General features: G+C 35.2%; 1 protein-coding gene across 4 annotated transcripts in view; it reads right to left on the bottom strand.

Annotated features, from left to right (window-relative positions):
• APLF (aprataxin and PNKP like factor) overlaps positions 1 to 21,319 on the bottom strand; it is a 67,569-nt gene that overhangs the window by 40,946 nt on the left and 5,304 nt on the right. For 3 of the 4 annotated variants that reach the window (XM_035696001.2, XM_025470098.3, XM_025470099.3), the window contains exons 2-3: positions 11,430 to 11,501; positions 2,956 to 3,128 (exon numbers count right to left, since the gene is read on the bottom strand). In XM_035696001.2, coding sequence (XP_035551894.1) covers positions 2,956 to 3,128; positions 11,430 to 11,501 — 245 coding nt within the window. The remainder of the gene's footprint in view (positions 1 to 2,955; positions 3,129 to 11,429; positions 11,502 to 21,319) is intronic. The other variant, XM_025470115.3, reaches the window with a different exon arrangement.

Here is a 21,319-nt window from a genome sequence, read left to right as displayed (position 1 = left end):
GAGTGAGGCAGCCAGCAGCAGGAGCGGCTCTGGCGCAGCAGCAAACTTCAACACAGCTCGCTGGCAGTATTCCCAGATGATGTGACACTGACATCAACAGGGTCTTCAACGGCAAGAGTGGCACGAGCTGCCAGCAGAAGCTTCTCCCAGGTTCTCTTCAACTTATGATGTAGATGCACTGTTTTCCTCTGGTAGACACACTGTTCCATTTGGAAGTCAAGGTTGGTGCCAACAAAGTGGGCTCCTGCTGCAAAGAATTTGAGGACATCCTCCTCCTTCATTTCCGGGACATCAAAGGCTCCAGACTCTATGAAAGTTTTCCTTTAAGTTATGACAGGAATCCCTGACTCTGGCAGGAAGCTTGTTCTGGTGGCTTTGGGGGGTGCTAGGTACCCCACAGGGCATTCATGCAGAATAACGCTGTAAAGACTCCTCCTTGGGTAGTGCAGAAAACTGCTTTCTTCTTTTTAAAATCTGTTTTAGCGATTAAGTTATTCTTAAATCTTAAAAATATACTCCAAATTAAATTTAAATATAAATTATACATTTTTTATCATTAATATAAAATTTGCTACTAAAATAAATGAATCGGATCTAGAGATAAATTTTTAAAATCATAAATGAATTGTAGACCTGTATATTATCATACTATAGTAGTATTTTCATTTTACTGTTTTGTTGACATTAAAGTGAATAAAATTAGCTTTTTATATGAAACCTAAAAATTAAGAGCTTTAACAATTTGAAAAAAAAATAACTTTGCATGACATGAGGTTTACTGTACTTTTCTTAACAGTGTCTTATGGAAAATAATCTCCCTAGAGAGACAATGTTGTACTTTATCAGTGAAATTCAGATACAAAATTCAGAAACAAAAACAAAACGCTATACAATATCTCATTCATATATTTAAGAACCCAATCTTTGCTGAGCACTTGCTACTGGAGAGGCAATAAGAATGAAAAATTAATGTTGGTGCTTCTGAATGAAATATGCCATAATATAATTTAAAAAAACATAAAACTAAGTGTTGTTTTTTTGTTTTTTAACTTGGCTTTCTCTGACTTCTCAAAAAAGTATGGGTTTTGGTATTTCTAGCAGAATAATTTCACAGAAATATATACAGAAAAGAGTGAGAAATGAACAAACTGATGAGAACTGATGTGAACAGACCCATATACTCCCCAGGAGTTGGTTATAAACAGGATTTCTTATACAGAATCTGACTACTACATGGAAAACAGCATGAGTAAAATGAAAAGTGAAAGAAATGGCAAGCTTTGTTTTCTCAGGCTTTTTTGCTGTTCTTTTGTTGTTCAAATCTTTTTTATATTCACAACTGGCTGGAAGAAAAACTTCATAATGGCATCAGGGACCCAACCACTGCCACAAAGCACATGGGTTTTTAAAATATAAAATAACACAATTAATTTGGTTGCTCTAATCCAGGCACACAATGACCAAATCATACGCAAAATATTACCTCTTTCAAAACACAGCTTCACAGCAACAATGTACCAAATGATATTACTCATAATAAATAACCTAAAAAAGTACAGTGCTGCTGGATTGTATTCTTACTTTTGTCAATACTAAAAATATTCAGAATTTAGTCAGCCCACAATCTCATTTATTTAAGGTACAGCACTAGTCTTTCAAGTTAAGGGGACAAGCTTGTTTGGATATAAATAAAATTAAAGTTGACATATAATACTTTAAGCATAAGGCAATGATTGTGTTCTGTTTTATAGAGATGTGCAATATTTTCCTGATTTTTTTAAAAACAATTTAATTCCACTGTGGAAGTTTACTGTAACAAAAAAAAATTAAATCTTTATATTTCTCATTTCAATAGCTGGTTAAAAATAGCATTGTTTCTACCTGTGTAATAAGAGATAAAGAAGAGGAAGACAGGTAAAGTTGCAAGCAACAGTGACTGAATTTCATTTAACTGAAATCAAAAACCATTTCCTCAGATAATTTTTCATTTGCTAGTTTGAAAAACTGTAGATGTAATTTGTATTTACTGCAATATACAGATCTGAAGCACATGATTTGGTCAGTTTTAACAGATGCATACATCCATTTAACCCACAACTGGCTGATTTTTAATACTACTGTAATTACAGAACACATTCTGTGTACTTTTGTCTACCTACTTCTATAAATCTAGTTTATGTAGACTATATAATTTAACAGCTGAAATAGAGGCAAATAATATCTGCTAATGACTGCCTCAACAAAACTAGTGCATTAATTTTAACTTTACATCAGATGTTTATTGTAATATCTCATATCCTCAGTTTCCCAATTCTATATTTTCTGTTATTTTCATAAGAAAGAGGAGTTATATGCATGTAGTCTAAGCCAGAGGGATTAATAACTTAATAAAACTACAAAAGCTAAAAGGAAAGGTTAAGAAAATATAGTTGGTTTCAAATTAACTATCTTGGGTACTATTAGATGGAAAATACATTCTGAACACATTGGAAAAAAAACCACATATGCAGGCAATCACTATTGAGGTGTAGGTTTCCAATGTCAAATGTTTTCTAGAGAAATACAAACACATAACCACATGCATCCCATGTAACTCCTATACTGCCAACATAGTTTAATCCTAGAAAAGTTTCTACTGAAGCATTTGTGGATGGCTGAGGAATTAGGTTACAATTACCAATTAAGTGACCTAATTATCATTAGGTTACAATTACCATTTTAAAGATTGTGTTTATTTATTTGAAACAGAGAGCCAGCAGAAGCAGGGAGAGTAGCAGAGGGAGTGGGAGAAGCAGGTTCCCCGCTGAGCAGGGAGCCCGACAGGGGGCTTGATCCAAGGAAACCTGGGATCATGACCTGAGCCGAAGGCCAATGGATGCTTAACCGACTGACCCACCCAGGTACCCTCAGGTTATAATTACCATTACTTAATCTCGTTTCATCAGGCAATCTTACCTTAAAGTACATTCCATTTCTGTTTCAGAGTGTGTAGAGAAAACACAGAAAATGTATTTGTCGATTAGCAAAGAAAAACTGTCTCCAGGACTCAACCAGCGCCATAGATTTTTCTTCAATGGTAAGAGCTGGCTCTTCTCGGAAGACTGATAAAAACATGGATTTGTGTGTATCTAACAAAAAAAGAATACAGTGATGTAATTCTAAATTATGAGAAGAACACAACTAAACACAAACTGATTCAAAATTTCAGTATCAATACAATTTCATTACAAACTTGGACTTTAAAGTCTAATAAATCTGGCACTTATATAAGTACCATAATATTATCTAAACCTAAAAAAGGAAAAATAGCTAAAATGTTCTTCTCACTTCTCAAGGAATCAAAGAAAAAAGCAAAGTTATCAATTAACTAATTAAAAGACATTTGCTTAAGAGTGACAATCAAACATTAGAAAAAGAAATATGAAAAATAGTTCTCAGTATGGAAACTGAGTCCCCCAACTTTCATATCCATAATTCACTAATCCCTTGAAATGGCTAGCTTATTTTATACTTCTTTTCCCCAGTAACTTCTTTCTTTGTATGATTAAAAAATATTATAGGGAGATTTTGATCAAATCTCTCAAGCAAACATAGCTTGTTTCAAGTGTTTTTGGTCCTCACAGGAGTTTTCTAATACAGACTAATATAGAAAAGGGAGCATTACAAGAAAAGCTGCCAATAAAAAATAAGCATTGTTGTCTACATACCCAAATTAAAAAAAAAAAAAAGACAATGTTGAAAGCTATAATGAATATGATCTATCTGGTCCTGGCAATTTAATTTCATGAGGATCTGGCCATAAGTCCTTCTTATGTGTATCTGCAATTAAAAACATTTCTATTTCCTTTAAGTTTGTTAAAAGAAAGGAATGACATAAAATTTGGAGATAGAGTAGAAATAGAAGCTAAAAACAGAGATCATACAAATTTGGTAGGTGATTATTTTATAGGCCAGAGTTATTTTACAAACTATATACAAGACTTCATAAGAATGGACTTGCAGTGGAACACCGTATTTATGTAACACCACATTGCTAAAAAGAATTGTGAATGTCTGATTTTTAAAAATCAAGTTATAGTTTCACGTTTAGAAACCTTTCTTTTTCTTTTTTTTTTTTTTTTTAAGAAACCTTTCATTACGGTATCAACCACCCCTAATTTATCTCTCAGATGACCCTGGCTCATGGCTAGAGTTTTGAAGCCAAGACAAACCACCAGATTCTGAGCTTGCGCACACTGCTGCGCTTGGAAATTGTTCCCTGTTATTCCTCGGACTTTTAAAGAAAGCCTCCCCTTCCCTGAGAACACCACAATCATCAGAGTCAGGAATGCTGGGTAGCAAGAGGGACAAGAGTCAGGACAGAAATATTCATAGCTTCTGCCTGAACCTCGAATATTCTATAAATGAGGTTTGCTTCTAATAGGCTAAGATACAACTATGCTCTTATTCATAAGTATTTTAAAGATTCAGATGAATCTCTAAGCAACATTAAATTACAACAGTCCTAAATTCTCAAAGGCCAAGATGTTAAATACAAAGGCATAATATTCTAAGAGTAGAAAAGGTAAAATACTTTTTAAAAAAGGAAACTAATTACATTCTTTTAATAAGGCACCACAAACACAAAGTGAAAGAAATGGTCATTTTTGGTATTTTTTACTCAGTTGGATATACTTAGCATTTAAATTTTTAAGTGGTAAATATTAGGTATTTAGCAAATATCTAAAGAGAATAGAGGACCAATGTATGTCATCCATGATCACCTGTTTCTTCTAAAATTGTTCATACAGGGGATTCCACCACCAAGAGCAAAAATGACACTCCTATAAACTAATCTAATATTTGATCCTATAATTTAAACCTAGACAAATATTACTCATTGAATAAGTTTTTAAAATCTATACCAAACTATACATACTTCTGGGCACCAAGGTGGCTCAGCAGGTTAAGCATCCAATTCTTGATTTCGGCTCAGGTCGATCAAGTCCCGTGTTGGGCTCCATGCTGGGCCTAGAGCCTACTTAAGATTCTCTCCCTCTTCCTCTGCTCCCCTCCCTCCATAAAGAAACAAACAAACAAACAAACCCAACTATATACACTTCAACTAAAAAGCCACACAGACATGAAGTCTAAAACAAAGGGTAGTTTTTAGAAAGTTATAAAGTAGACAAAAATCTAGCAATATTGATAGACAAAAAGGGAGAAGATACACGCAAATTTTGGAATGAAAACAATGACATAGGTACACATAAAACTTGGTGGTATACTGCAAGTGCTTTGTGCCGATGTATTTGTAAATACAGCCAAGATGGACAATGATCTTAGAGATTATATACCAAACTGACTTAGAAAAAAAAGCATGTATGTGTGTGTGTGTGTCTTTTGGAATTAGACTGATAATATTTTAAAAATACAATCAGTAATTAAAAATCTTTCTAATCTCTCTCCAAACCAGACCTCAATGGATTTAAAATTTTTCTGAATATTCAAAGTCTTCCTGAGACCAGAAAAAGATGGAAAGCTCTCTAATTCCTTCAATAAGGCTCAGTTAACTTTGATTCTAAAAGCAGATAAGGGCAGGCAAAATATTGGCAAATCCAGAGTCACAGTGAGAACAAGATATGAGCCACTTATTATGAGAAGCATATTTTTGGGAAGTGCCTTTTAACATATTCATGGGATTATAAGTGCAAACTTAAATAATATTATGTTCTAATTTTAGAAGTGGTGCAAAGGATGCATTAATCCTGAAGAAATGGAACTAAAATACAAATCAGTTTTCCATAGTTTCTCTTGTAATTATCATAACCATTAAGAAGGATTGATGTGTGTAACCTGAATTCCTCTTATTTTCAATGTTTTCTCTTTTTAATTTGGAAAGCATTTGTTTTTCTTTTCTTTTCTTTTTTCTTTCTTCTTCCTCCTCTTTTTTTTTTCTTTTACAAAATGAGCTGTGGAAAGGCTATTGTATATTTTATAGCTGTTTTCCAAGTACGCTCATAGGAAGAAAAACAATCACAACTTAGGAATTTTAATGCGCCAAAGAAAAAGAGCAGCCACCCAAGGATGCATATTTTGAAGATTAACACCAAGTGGCAAAAAACATATCTAATCTTTTGCAATTTATATGTAGTTATAGAACCACTCTCTCAATCGTCCAAGAACCAAAAAGAGTAAGATTTTATTAAAATGAAATAAAAACACTGACAGCTATGAATTCACCCGGAGGACACAACTAACCACTGGGGATGCAGTCATTTACAGACAACACTGTCATTTTGCCTTTATAATACATTTTCTTCCTGCTGATACCAGACAGTAGATTAAATTTAAATGACACACAAAAAGCTAACATCATCTCCTCATGAACTAACGTTATCTCCTACATACACTATTTCCAAGAACTGCTGAGAGCTAGAGCCTTTTTAAAAAGGAAATACTAGAAGAAAAAAAAGACCAATTCATCCAATTTAAAAGTACAAATTAGTAAATGCCCTAATTGCACTCATCTATTATTGTCAAAGTTACATTTCTATTTGATTGGATTTCTAATTTGAAGGAAAGCAGAAAAATATTTAATCACTTAAACATAATTTGGAGTACACAGCCTACAGAAGGGATCATAACAAAACATTTACTATAATTCATTTAAATAATGTTACAAAAAATTTTTAAGCTAAAACTTCTCTCAAAATTTTATCACAGTTGTATATATAACCTTTACCGGATTAATTTATTTGTGATTGCCTAGAGAACAGAGAGTAAATGATATTTAGCACACATTAAGGTAATAGAAATGAATTAGAAGTCACTCTTCTATCTCATTATTTTCAAGACCTTAACATTTCTATTCACATTTATGGTCAGCTTAGAATTTTTCTATATTTCTCTAAATTGCATCTTGCAGGTACAGCTACAAAAAGTAGCTGAATAAATAAATATATCTACTTCAAGGAGAGAGGCGTTTTGTTCAAACTACATTAACATTAATAAGAAATCAAACATTGCATAAAGCAAAATACCAATACACACATCACCAAGTCCAAGAAGCAGTATTCCTTCAAGTGGTATGGTATAAATAATTCATGGAATAAAATTCAGAACCCAATGAAATATTGTTCTAAAAGAGCAATCAAATTCTAGTACTAGAGTTGAAGATTTCCTTAAAATACACATTTTCATGTTTTCCAATGTTTGGAAGTTTGGCATTACAGAAGGAACTGCACTACACTGTACTCTTCTCTAACCTTTTTCATGTAGTAAGTACTCCATAATAAGTTTTTAAAAATATAATACATGTTATTAGATATTATGTGTAGACCCACCACACAGTTTCAGAAAAAGTGTATTAACTTTTGATGTCCCTTTTAGTCTTGCCCATCCCATTTTCCTCTCAGTTCCTTCAGAGCTAAGTATTATACCAATTGTAGTGTTTGTCAATTCCTTAATTTTATGGTTTTATCACCTAAGCTTACAGCTGTGAATATACTGTTATTTTGTAGAACTTTTCATCTTATATAAATGAAGTTATATTGCATATATTCTTCCAAGATTGCTTTTATCATTATCAGGTTCCTGGCTCTATCCCATTAGTTTTTCATGCTTTCACTATAATTTATCTTCACTGTTGTAGGACATTTCACCAAATGAATATATTATAATGTATTTATCAATTCCACCGTTGATGGAAATTATGTTGTGTCTAGTTTTTCGCTATGATATGAACAATTTTACTCTTCAGGTGCTTGTAGACATCTATTGGCACACACGTGTGTGAGGTCTGGCTTGTTGGGAATGAATGCCTTCATCTTTAGGAAATAATGTCAAGCTATTTTCCAAAGTGGCTGCAACATTTAAGCTCCCATCCAAACTTTTTAACTATTCTACTTGTTCTATATCCTCGTCAACACTTGAAATTGTTTGACTTTCCCTTTTTGCAATCTGTCAGGTGTTAGTATCTCACTGCAGTTCCACTTACATTTCTCCACTTAACAAGAAGGCTGAGCACCTTACTCCTGTTTACTACATCAGATTTCTAATTCTGCAATGTGCCACTCAAGTCTTCAGCACATTTTCTCATTGGATTTTTATCTTTCTCATTGATTGAAGACATTTGCTATATATTTTGGATATTATTCCTTTGTCAATTACACGTGTTTTAAATAATGTCTCCCTGTTACATTTTTCATTTTCATTATAGTCTTTGCTAAGTAAAGGTTCTTAATTTCAGTGTTATTGCATTTTTTTCAGTCTTTCTTTTTTATAGCTTATTTTAAAATCTTTCCCTACTCTAAGGTCACAAAGGTTTTTTTCATCTATAATCTAATAGTTTTATAGTTTTGACTTTCATCTTTAAACCAACCAAAACTGATGTGTATATGGTTTGAGGTACGGATCTAATTTTTTCCCCCTCAAACAAATAACAAACTGTCCCAGTATCATTTACAGATGAAAAGTCCTCTTGTCCACTAGTAAGTAATGCCAGCACTGGCTCAAATAAAATTCCTATATACATAAGACCAAATCTAAGGCTGCTTTCAGTTGTAAGATTCTATTCAACTGAAGGCACCAAAACTTCTTATGAAGAAAAATCAAGTTACTTTTAACTTCAAGAAATTTTTTTAAAGAAGAAAATACCAAATGGCAAAAGAATCCTGACTTGGGAAATATGACGAAAAAAAAAATATTGCATAGATTCCAAAGAACCTGAGTTCTAATTCTCATTTACAACTTGCTGACTATGTAAAATGAGGCATTCTCCAGAGGGCCTCAATGTTCTACGCTGTCAAAAACAATACTACCAAGAAAGAGTAAAAAATGTTTATCTTCCTCCCATGTATATAAGGTTACATTTACTAGAAAGTTCATAAATCATACTAAATAATATTTAAAAGATAAGTGTAAACAAAGGTATAACTTAAGTAAACAACATTATGTAAAATTTTTAGTTTTATATCTATGACCTCATGAGAAATTTTTGCTCCACCTTCTAATTTTATACCTACCACAGTTTGGTAGACAAAAGACACTTGTTGACTTCATGTAGTTATTTTACATGAGTACAATCTAATTAAAGAGCAAGGAAAAGTGAAGGATGTTTTCTACAAAATATATTTTTTAATTAAAAAATTGCTAAACTCTCATGCAGAAATCTGACCCACCTCACAAAAAATAAAGCTTAACTCAAAGAGAGAATTTTCCATTAATAAAATTACTATTAATTTAAGTATACTTATATTATTACTTTTTTGAATAGTCACACAAGTTCAAAATATACCTGAATACTTTTCATCCAAGTATAGACACAACTCCAGTTAAGTATCTTGATTAAGCCACTTCGGAAAACATTCTATCTAGTCTTCAAAACTAAAATATCCTTAATTAACACTGAGAAAAAATATAAGTAAGTTTTTCAATATTCATGCATTAGTCAAAATGATGGTTTCCCAAATGGCCTACTTTTGATACATAAAAAATTTAATGCCATGTAAATTTTGTTGTAAGAAGGGTTTCTTCTTAGCACTGAGTAAATAAGAATATAAAAAGAAAATCTAATATTTATCCACTGTTCACAATTCAGTCGATTAATTTGCTTACAAATAAATGTGCTGAGTTCTTAAAATGGATCATGACATTGTCTACAACTCTTCTGCTACTATAAATTTTTCAGATGCTATTTGAAACAAAAGCAAGCTTCAAAAACATCAGAAATTATAGAAATTAACCACGGATCTGTTTAAGTTGTGTAAAGAGTACTCTTGGTTTATTGATTTATTTTGTGATATATGTATACATAGTAGGATTTGAATACTAATAATACAAATCTAGAAAAATCTATAAACCTAGCAAGAGCTGATATTCTCTGCTTTGGTATCAAAAATAACTGGAAATCATTCATTGAGGACTATTTAGATGTTATACTTTTCCAAAAAGTTAATACTCACTATAAAGTTCTCCATTTCATTAACACAAATGATAGAGCAGTAAATCTAAATAAAGTAGTATTAAGTTGTAGGTATTCCACTTGAGGAGCCATGTGCATCATTTACCATAATTACTTTTTTGATAAAAGTAAATATAAAGTAATGATATGCTCTATCAGGATGGGAATTTAGAGATTCATATATTCTCTACCTTAACGTGTTTCAGTAACAATAAAAACAAACTTGTTTATTTCAGGCCATAGTTGTTCATTGAAATGGCATTAGAAACCAGGTGCTGGGAATAACATAATTTTGTAAAAATTCATGCTATCTCCACTTTTAGAAGTGCCACATATAGTTCTCACTGTAGCATTTATTCATGCATTCACAAATATGAATTAAGTACCTACTCTACTATATGCTTGGCATTATGCTATTTACTAAAGATGCAAGGATTAGTCAGCGTTCCTATACTCAACAAGCTTATGATCTGGTCAGTCTTGTCTAAGAAGAGAAGAGTTGGAGGGGATTCAGAGGTGAACCACTGATAGTAAATAAAGGGGCTCTCACAAGAGAGCTGACTACAGACATTAGCACTTTTCAAGAAGATAATGCAGAACAATATACAAACCTTTTTAAAAATATTTATTCAGTGGTGAGATGGGGTAAATTCAACTTTATTCAAAACTTTTCCAATATTAGAATTAAAAGGATAATTCTCAAATTTGGAAACAGCTCAACGTAGAATAATAAAGGTACTTTATGTGGAAAGGAAAGAACTAATGATATCAAAGGCAGTTATACATAGAAGATAAAAATACCTATAAGTTTAAGAACGTTACAAATTAATTATTTTCATTCCATAATAATTCTACCACCACAGCATCTAGTCCAAAACAGATGAACCCGCTACACATATTTTATTCTCCTGGAGCACATTGTGCAAATGGAAAGGTATAATACATCCTCAGAAACTGATATCCCTGCAATACAGCAGTGCTTAAACTCTAAAGCAAGCAATTAAAATTTTAGCTCTCAACAGGAACTTTCAAATGAAAATTATTTATACAACTCTAAAGTTGAACAAGGTTTAAATTTTAGAACTATTCAATTCTACACATAGATAAATCTGTTAAAATACAATTCTGTAGCATTTAAGTGACTGTGGTCACTACCTCATCCCCCCAAAACAAACCATTACATAGTTATAAGCTTTCTTATAGGATCTTATTTGCAATACCCAGTTATGAGCAAAATCATAACATATTCATGAACTGATAGTCATCTTTCACTAAAATTCTGTGTAAACGTAGCACTGCCTTATGGGAAAATAAATACTTTAAATAGTTTATATTGTTATCTCCCAATTATCCTCTGGAAATAAGAAGGATATATTCTAACATTCATTTTCTATTTTCATAATCTTAGGAAATAAGTCACTTTAATCAGGAGCTAGAAAAAGGTGAGTGGCAAAAAGTTAAAACAAGTCATGAATAACATACATACCGGTTTGATTCGAAGCTGACCACCGACCACCTCAAGAATAGCATGTCTTCTGGACACTCTCTTGTCTGTTATCTACAGGGGGAAAAATAAACATTTCAAACAGAGCTACCGCCATTAAAAACAAGAGTAACAACAACAACAAAACCCATAGCAATGTTTCTGAAATAAGTAGGTCAGATATGACATATTCACTCATCAATTGTGGTATTACCATGATGGTTCTCATTGAACAGATAATGAAACAAACTCAAGAGATTAAGGGACATGCCCAAGGTCATAAGAATAAATGGCAGAGCAGGGACTCAAACTTGGAATCTAACACATCCCCAACCTTTCATGATAGTTTCCATTCAAGATAGACATTTTTGGGAGCACCTGGGTGGCTCAGTGGTTGAGCATCTGCCTTTGGCTCAGGGCATGATACCAGGATCACGGATGAGTCCCACATCGGGCTCCCCGCAGGGAGCCTGCTTCTCCCTCTGCCTGTGTCTTTGCCCCTCTCTGTGTCTCTCATGAATAAATAGTCTTCTTAGAAAATCTAAATATTATGTACTTATTAAGAAACCTTTCAAATACAAGAAATATATAGTAGGTTATGATGACAAAAGATTTTTTTTTTTTTTTTTTGACAAAAGATTTTGAAGACAGCAATCTGGTAAATATAAAGGTGTGACTACAAGTTTTAGGGCCGGGCAGACTTGTGCTGGAGCTCTAGGGCCCTCAGAAGTAAGTTAACAGAACAGGAAGGTGGAAGGGGGAGAGGTGAAAACCAAATATTTACAGTGAAAAAGAGATTACCATTTATGTATGTATGTGTATATGCACCTATGACATATATACATATACCTTAGTATCAGATAATAATGTATAATGAAAATATTTGCTTCCTGTCTTGAGCCAATAATGCTCTACTTATGCTCACAAGCACTTCTGCATTCCAAAATTCAAAAATCGCTTGCACTTTAAATCCTGAAAATTGCCAACTGAGCCTTCCCTGCAAGGCTATAAACACAATAGTTAAGATTGGCTTTGTTACTTGGGGCTGATACATAACGAAAACATTTTAAGCACACACTTTACTGAACACCGTAATTATCTGGCCCATTTCTTGATCACGTTGGTATCTATCACTTCAACACTGGCATTATCCACCTCAGGACTGAAATTATCAGTAAAAACAGACTACAGCAATGCCTAATTCAATTAAACCCATTAGTTCAGCAAAAACTTACAAAAAATGTGAAAGTGCCAAGAATCAGTACTCTTTTTTTTTTTTAAACCAGAGAGCAGTTCCACATGTGAGTCTATGACTATATAAAATAGGCTCATTAAGTCTCCCAGGTGAATGAATTCCACATACGTAGATTTGTGACAGCTACAGTTAATCTTTAGAACATTTTCTAAAATAAAGTATCTTAAAAGTAGTGCATTTAAAATACATACACTATTGGCCACAATGGCTAGTTTCGAAAAGTAAGTATAAACTAATAATCTGTTCTATCAAAAAGGAGAGAAGAAATTTGGAGGTTCCTATATTCTTTCCCATCATGTGCCCTGTGGGCGAAAAACACCAGTTTTTCCAACGTGCACAGATTTTACCATTTGCATAGAGCTTTCACTTAAATGTTGAGATTCACCATAATACTGTCATAGCTATTATTCACATTTTACGAATTTGTAAATTCAAAGTCTAGAGAATTGAAGTAATTTGCATAAGCCACTCCTCAAGTAGGTAGCACTCCAAATCCATACTCATTAATAAATAAATATGTGGAAAATAGTCATATATGATACTATATCTGCAAATAATCATTCAGAAATAGTTTACGTCAGAGAGAAGGAAGCTTACAAATCAATTTTCTAACCAACTGAGTAGCAGACTGTCAAATATAAAACCATGGCATGCAATAGTGGCTCCTCTAATAGTTCAGCTTGGGTTTCTTTCTTTTTTAAATACTATTTTTGCAGAAAGCAATAATGGACTTTCCCCATCTTAGTCTTTCTTTGAAGTGGGTTTTCCTGACACTAGCATGAAAAATATATATAAAATCAAAACATGACCTCTAGTGGACATATCATTCCACAACAATGTAATTTCATGGCAAGCTGTGCATTTCTACAGTATATCAAAAAAAGTGTTTTTGGTTTTTTTTTAAATTTTATTTATTTATTCATGAGAGACCCAGAGAGGCAGAGACATAGGCAGAAGGAGAGGCAGGCTCCCTGCAGGGAGCCTGATGTGGGACTCATCCCAGGACCCTGGGGTCATGCCCTGACCTGAAGGCAAATGCTCAACCACTGAGCCACCCAGGTGCCCAAAAGTTTTTTTTTTTTTTAAAGATTTTTATTTATTTATTCATGAGAGACAGAGAGAGAGAGAGATAGAGGCAGAGACACAGGCAGAGGGAGAAGCAGGCTCCACGCAGGGAGCCTGACGCGGGACTCAATCCTGGGTCTCCAGGATCATGCCCTGGGCTGAAGGCGGCGCTAAATCGCTGAGCCACTGGGGCTGCTCCTAAAAAAGTGTTTTTTAAAGAGTCCTTAAAATTAATATCATCTGGGCATTTAGCTATAATTGTCCCTTTTAAACTATACGTCTAGGGACCCTGGTGGCTCATCGGGTAAGCATCTGCCTTTGGCTCAGGGTATGATCCCAGGGTCCTGGGATCGAGTCCCACAGCAGGCTCCCCACAGGGAGCCTGCTTCTCCTCCCTCTGCTATGTCTCTGCTTCTGTCTCTGTGTTTCTCATGAATAAAGTCTTTTTAAAAAGTAAATAAAATAAACTATACCTCTAAATAATGAGTAGGGGCAGCCAAGGTGGCTCTGCGGTTTAGCGCCACCTTCAGGCCAGGGCCTGATCCTGGAGACCCAGGATTGAGTCCCACATCAGGCTCCCTCCATGGAGCCTGCTTCTCCTCTACCTGTCTCTCTCTCTCTCTCTCTCTCTCTCTCTGTGTCTCTCATGAATAAATAAATAAATGAAATCATAAATAAATAAATAAATAAATAAATAAATAAATAAATAGTAAATTACAAAGTAACTTATGTTCTCTCTACAGGAAGCTTAAAGTTTTAACAAATTATCATTAGAACTTATTCTAATTTCAGAATGGGTGTGGGGAGGGTAGAAGGCATATGGTCTGTGGAGGCCAGGTCATAAATAAATTACCCTAAAGATCTGATAACCTGCTTTATTAAACAGAGATCACTATTCCTTGTGTACTTGTGCAGAGTAAATATCCATATATTCTTACTACTATATTAGCTGTAATAGCAATTAATTATCAAGTCTAAGGCACTCTTCTGTATTTACCACATATTATCTTTTTTGCTGAGCAGGGAGGCTGACACAGGAGGCGTGGGAGGGGTGGGGCACACAGGGTGATCCCAGTACCTTGGGATCATGACCTAGGCCAAAGGCAGACACCTAACCGACTGAGCCACTCAGATGCACGTATCATGTATTATCTTTTTAAATCTTCACCAAACCTTTGGAGAAGGCATTATTATCTTTATTTTATAAGAGTAATGACAAGTACAGAGAGGTTAAGCAACTACTTAAAGTTACACGTCAATAAGCAGGGAGACCAGGACTTGAACCCAAGGAATCTGACTCTGGTGACACTCGTCCTTTTAACACTGTATTGCCTCCCTCATTATCATTACATAAAATATAATTTTTTAGATTATTTACCATCAGTTTAACTATCTAAACTAGAATATACTACAGAACTAGAAATAAGGCAGGATGACTATTTAATAAGCAGGTAGACATTCTGGGAAAATCAAGCCCTAAATAAAGCTCCAAAAGGTCTTCAGGTTTTCATTGGCCCTATGTATTCTAATGTCATACCTAAGTCTAACAACATTGTTATCTGAATTCCCATTTCTCTATACACAGTAGACAAAAAAAGTGGGTGGGGCTTAGTAGGCAGTGCATTGACAAGGGGGGGGGGATGACTGATGTTGGTCCACAAGTAAAAAGACAAAGGCTATAGAAAAGCAAAGAAACTCAAAGACTCACAAAGGGTCTTTTGACTCTTTTTTGAGAGTAGGAACAAATGGCATAACACACTTCAAAAGGTACTAAATACTTACCTGATTTTGCTTACTGATTACCCAAACTTCATTTGAAAGATATTTCATATCTCCAAAAAAATAGTTAAAATAGGGGAATTCCAATTTTCTGTCAAATAACTGTAGCCACCTAAACACTCATCACACCATAAAAATCAACACTTAGAACAAATAAAACCACCTATATTCACATCTAAAGCCCATCTAAGAGACAGAGATTACCACAAACTTTACTTGTAAAAGGGGAAAGAAACACCAAATGCAGATCAAGCTTCAGGGCTTTTGCTGGAACAGAAAGTCAAGGGACAAATGGGAAGAAAGAAAGAGAGTGAGAGCTAGGGGTGGTGGGGTACAGATAATATCACTCCCCCAAACAGTCACACCTTGAGTGGGAAATAACGAAAACATATCTCATATCCAGCAGTTCAGTGGTCCAAGCAAAACTGGAAACAATTTGGGAATCAATATGAATAATGATAATAAGGAATACAACACACTGAATATAAAATAATCCATGAGTTCATACTGAACTCAAGACAAGGGCTGGGGCTAGGGCTGGGAGGAAAAGCTCTTCTTCATAAAAGAATGCCAAGTAATGAAGAAGAAATGATCAAACCAGAAAATCACTATTTTGTAACTACCAATATAATAATTGACTCAGGAAAGGATCAACAGATGTTAACTTTCAGGTAAGTGCTTCATGGAAAAAGAATATTCCTGAAGTCTCAATGCATCATTGCACAAATTGCTCACAAAGGGAACTGTGTCTTTACTGGAGAAGTCTGACAGACACCACTTTCCCAAAGTGACCACACAATATCATCAACAATTTTGGGGCACCTGGGTGGCTCAGTCGGTTAGGCCTCTGATTCTTGATTTCAGCTCAGGTCATGATCTGTTGTGAGACTCAGCTCCACATAGGGCTCAACATCTGGCTCCTCGCTGAGTGTGGAACCTGCTTAAGATTCTCTCTTTCCCTCTCCCTTTGCCCCTATCCCCTGCTCGTGAATGTGCATTCTCTCACTCTCTAAAAATGAAACAAATTACCTAGAAAATGTAGTATATGATTGCTAAGTAACATAAATGAGATATAATTCTATTTATAGTCATTTCAGTAAAATTAATAAGACTCTTTCTATTTAGTTGTAATTTTTTTCACCTATTTTAGACTGGGCACCACATACTCGTAGCCAATAGGTCACAAATCATTTAGGTTTTTATTTTTTTTTAAGTTTTGCTTGGAAAAGTATATGTACCTTCCATCTCACCACAGTCCCCAGCACTCCCTATAATCTTCCACTGAGCACACTTCACTCTTTATTGCAGAGCTGGCCTCTGCAGGCATTTGAATTTGCAACTTAGGATTTAAACTACACCTGTGCTTTTAGATGCCAGTTCTTCACATGTGACATTGTGTACCAGATGCTACTTAGTTGCTTAATCAATAACTATTCATTTCTTCTTCCATACTAATTTTTGTTTAGGATTAACAATGCACCCATTTAATATCCAAATGCCCAGAATTCCTTGTAGCTAAGGATGGCCAAATGACAAGTTCTAGCAAAGGAAAGAAAAGGGAGTGTATATTAACCACATCTTCTAGTTTCTGCATCTAATGTTTTGATATTTGACACTTTGGACTAAGGAAGTACTACCCCTCCCAGGGTTATTGGATTCTTAAAGACAGTAAATGACTCACCTGCAAGTACACCTTTCATATGCAAACTAACCAATCCCAAACCTGTACTCCCAATTCTGGGTTTACCTGGCTCTTATGCTGCCCCAATCACCCAGGGTTAGGCATCAGACAACCAGGGGCAGCCACCCACAGCTCAGGGCCACATGAAATTATTCCAATTAGATCATCCTACACCTGCGTACCTTGTCTTGCCCATTCATTGCTGAGAAAACCGTAAGAAAGGCTTTCCTGCAGTTCCCCTAGCTCTCTCTGCCTTCTGCCTTCAACCAACCTCATGTGGCCCCGCATGGCACCGTGTGCCCTTCTTTCTCTTGGGAACTCTGAGTGATAATCATCTTCTGATCTGTTGGCCTCATCATTCCTGAACAAAACAACGAAACCTACATTTTAAAACAGTGGAGCTTCTGGAGATTACTGCCTTCACGGTAAGAACAGGCGCAACTGGCGTGGACTTTTTTCTGCCCTGTGCCTTTCTCTTTTCTTAGTGTTTCAGTGGGATACTTTCATGACTGCAGGCATGAAAGCCACCTGCAAAGGATGAAAAAGGAGGAACACAGAAGAGCCCATTCCTTGAGCATCCGTGCCGGCCCTGGACTGACTGCCCCTGAGATTGTCTTACAAAAGAAAAATCACTGTGATTAAACCGCTCTTTGTTGCATTTCTGTTACCTGCGGCCAAAAGTAATGATAATGAATATCCTTTACTGTAACAACAGTTATATCGATACTGAACATCTAATAACAAATTCCTTTATGTTCAGCCAGTCAGAGAAGGAATATTAGAAAACAAAAAAGCTAACCAAATTGAACAAACCCAAGAATTGTTTTTTAACGTTACAAAAACTGCATAGGCATGTCGCAGGAGCTGAAGAATACACAGGCTAATGGGTAATGCTGAAATCACTCCTATCCTTTGTTAACAAGAGCAAAAATGGTAACAATTCTTCAGAGATACTACAGAACAAACCTCTTTTACTTGAATTCTTCATATTGTTTTTTGAATGGGGACCAGACTGTTTCTGTATCACTTTCGTATTGATACAATGTGGATCCCTTATCTTTGATTTTCTGGTTCTAAATTGAATGTTTCACATATTATGATAAGGACAAAGTCCTTTCTCCTTATCTTCATGTCTCATTTTTAAGACATGGAGTTTGTGCTCGAATAAAAGGCAAAGACATGAAAACATAAAAGAACTGTGATTTGTTTGCCAAATATTTATTTTTGACATTTACTGAAGTCAAACAAAATGAAGATTTTCTTATGCTACTAGCAAAAATGCTTGGATGTTTTGAATCAAGGTCTCTGACCTATTTATTATTTCCAAAATTCTAAAAATAAAAAATAAACCTGAATAAAGTAAAAGCAGAAAAACTACTGGATCCTGAAACAGAATAAAAGGGTATCTTTCCTTTCATTTTTGCCTATTTATACACATTCACTGAAAAACCAACAGCAGTTAATTTTTCTTAGAATGTTTTCCTAGAGAAATTTCTGAGTATCACAAATAAATAAATACAATGCCCCCTGTAGCCTAGCTCCTATAAACATAAAAGAACAGCAAAGAGGCAAGATTTGTTTTTTCCAGTATAAATTACATAACACACCGAAGGCTAAGATAGTTAACAAATTTTTTCGTAAAATATTTTATAACTTACAATGCGTTCACACAAGATTATCTGGCTTGCTCTATCAATAGACAAATAGAAAAAGAGACAAATTCAAACCTTCGTGGTAGAGAAAAATAAAAAACCACCTGGCATGGGACTTGGGCCTGTATTATGAAAAATGCATAAAACTAAAGAAGCACAGAATTCATTTCAGATATAATTTGCATAAAATATTTTCCTCAAACTTGTGTATGAGGCAAGTAAATAAAATCTAAAATTAAGACTTAAAGTAGAGAAAGAAAGAAGGGCACATGGTGCCATGCAGGGCCACATATGGCTACTGTGGTCTATAGCCATACCACCCACCCTGAACACACCTGATGATTATCTGATCTCAGAAACAAAGCAGGATCGGGCCTGGTTGGTACTTGGATGGGAGACTGGTTAGGTAAACCAGTTGACAAACCATAAAATTTTCTTATCAGAGTGCTTCCCGGTTATCAGATCCAGGATGTACTCCAGAGCTCAACCAACACCGAGACTCTGTCATAACATTAGATAAGTCCTTCTTATTCCTCGAGAGGGCAAAAGTTACTTGATATAGTGTTTATTATACTTGGAATGTACCAAAGTTCATTTTCTGATATTAACAAAGGGCAAGTTTGAGGAGACAAAGTTGATTTTTGCCAGAGGCTCTCTAGACAGATTAAACTCTCTTTAAAAGGTCATTAATAATAATAAAAAGAAAAAGAAAATAAATAAAAGGTTATTAGGATACTGGATGTGAAATGGTCTGAAATTTGTGAAATACTGTCTCTTAAAACTAATGGTATCATAGTAGTTATCAGGCTACCTCACAAACATCTATTTAATCCACAATACTGGTGAAATATAGATCGTTTAGATTTCAAAAAGTAAAATCCAACACCTTCTGAGCTCCTAAGTCAAGGATGCTGAATTGTTAGATGCTAGTATGATGGAACTGTGCTGACTTGATGCCACTGAAATCCCAACTCCCCCAACCTGTTAGGCTTGCAATGCTACTGGTGAAGTGAAAGCTATGCATATGTGAGAACATCATCCCTATCATTATTATGACAAGGCAACATAATAAACGCATAAGCAGATCTTAGGAAAACAAAACTGGATTTAAATCTCCACTTGGGACTTTGGTAAATTAAAGTTTCTGAATAGTTATTTAATTCAGTTCAGCAGACATTTCTTAAAGAATTACCCTCTGCCAAGCATTCTTAGTGTGTCTAGAAGAGGTTTCCAACTCTCATTTCGCAACAGAATCATCTTCAGAGTTTTTAAAAATACAGATATTCAAATGCTACCTACAGAATCAAATTACCAGAGGAAGGAACTCAAACAGAGGTATGGAGGCATGTGAGAAGACGGCATACTCAGGCTGAGCAGTACACGGGAGACGGTTTGGAGAGACTGATTAGAAATAAATATATATGAATATATATACTTATGAAAAGTAATCGACTATACACCTATCACAATGGCCAAAACTCAAATCACTGACAACAGGAAACCCTGGTGAGGTTGTGAACAACAGGAAACCATTCACTGCTGAGGGGATGCAAATGGTATAGCCACACTGAAGGACGATGGCAGCTTCTTACAAAACCAGACACCGTATGCATGATCCAGCAGGCGAGCCCCTTGGTATTTACCCAAATGAACTGAAAACTCAAGTCCACACAAAAACTTGCATTGGATGTTTGTAACAGTCACTGATAATTGCCAGAACTTGAAAGTAACCGTGATGTCCTTCAGCAGGTAAACGCTTAAACTGCAGAACATCCAGACAATGGAGTATTACTCATCACTAAAAAAGACACGGAGGAAGTGTAAACCCACATTACTAACTGAGAGAAACCAATCCAAAAAAGTCTCCGTATACATACTGTACAATTCCCAACTATATGATATTCTGGGAAAGGTAAAGCTATGGAGATAGTAAAATGTTCAGTAGTTGCCAGGGGTTGGGAGAGGAAGAAAGAAAAACAGAACATCGAGGATCTTTAGGGCAGTGAAAAACTATTCTGCGCGGTACTACAATAGCTGATGTGTGTCATTATGCACATCAACATTTTTTTCTTAAGATTTTATTTATTTATTCATGAGAGACAGAGAGAGAGGCCGAGACACAGGCAGAGGGAGAAAGAAGCAGGCTCCCTGCAGGGAGCCCAATGCGGAACTCGATCCCAGGACCCTGGGGTCATGGCCTGAGCCGAAGGCAGATGCTCAACCGCTGAGCCACCGAGGCGCCCATATCATTCCACTTTCGTTACAACCCATAGAATGTGCATAGTGTACCATAAACTATGGACTTTGGATTATAAGGACAATACAGGGTCATCAAACACAGCGCTGTGGTGCAGGTGCTGAGAGTGAGGGAGGTGGGGGGACGGGGAGGGTGAGGTATACTAGGCATCCCCTGTACTTTGTACTCAATTCTGCCAAGAACCTACAACTGCTCAGTAAAATG

This window comes from Canis lupus, chromosome 10 (genome assembly GCF_003254725.2).
Source record: "Canis lupus dingo isolate Sandy chromosome 10, ASM325472v2, whole genome shotgun sequence".
In the NCBI taxonomy this organism is placed as follows: Eukaryota; Metazoa; Chordata; class Mammalia; order Carnivora; family Canidae; genus Canis; species Canis lupus.
The sequence above is the reverse complement of the archived record's forward strand: the minus strand, read 5'-3'. Positions and strand labels throughout refer to the sequence as shown.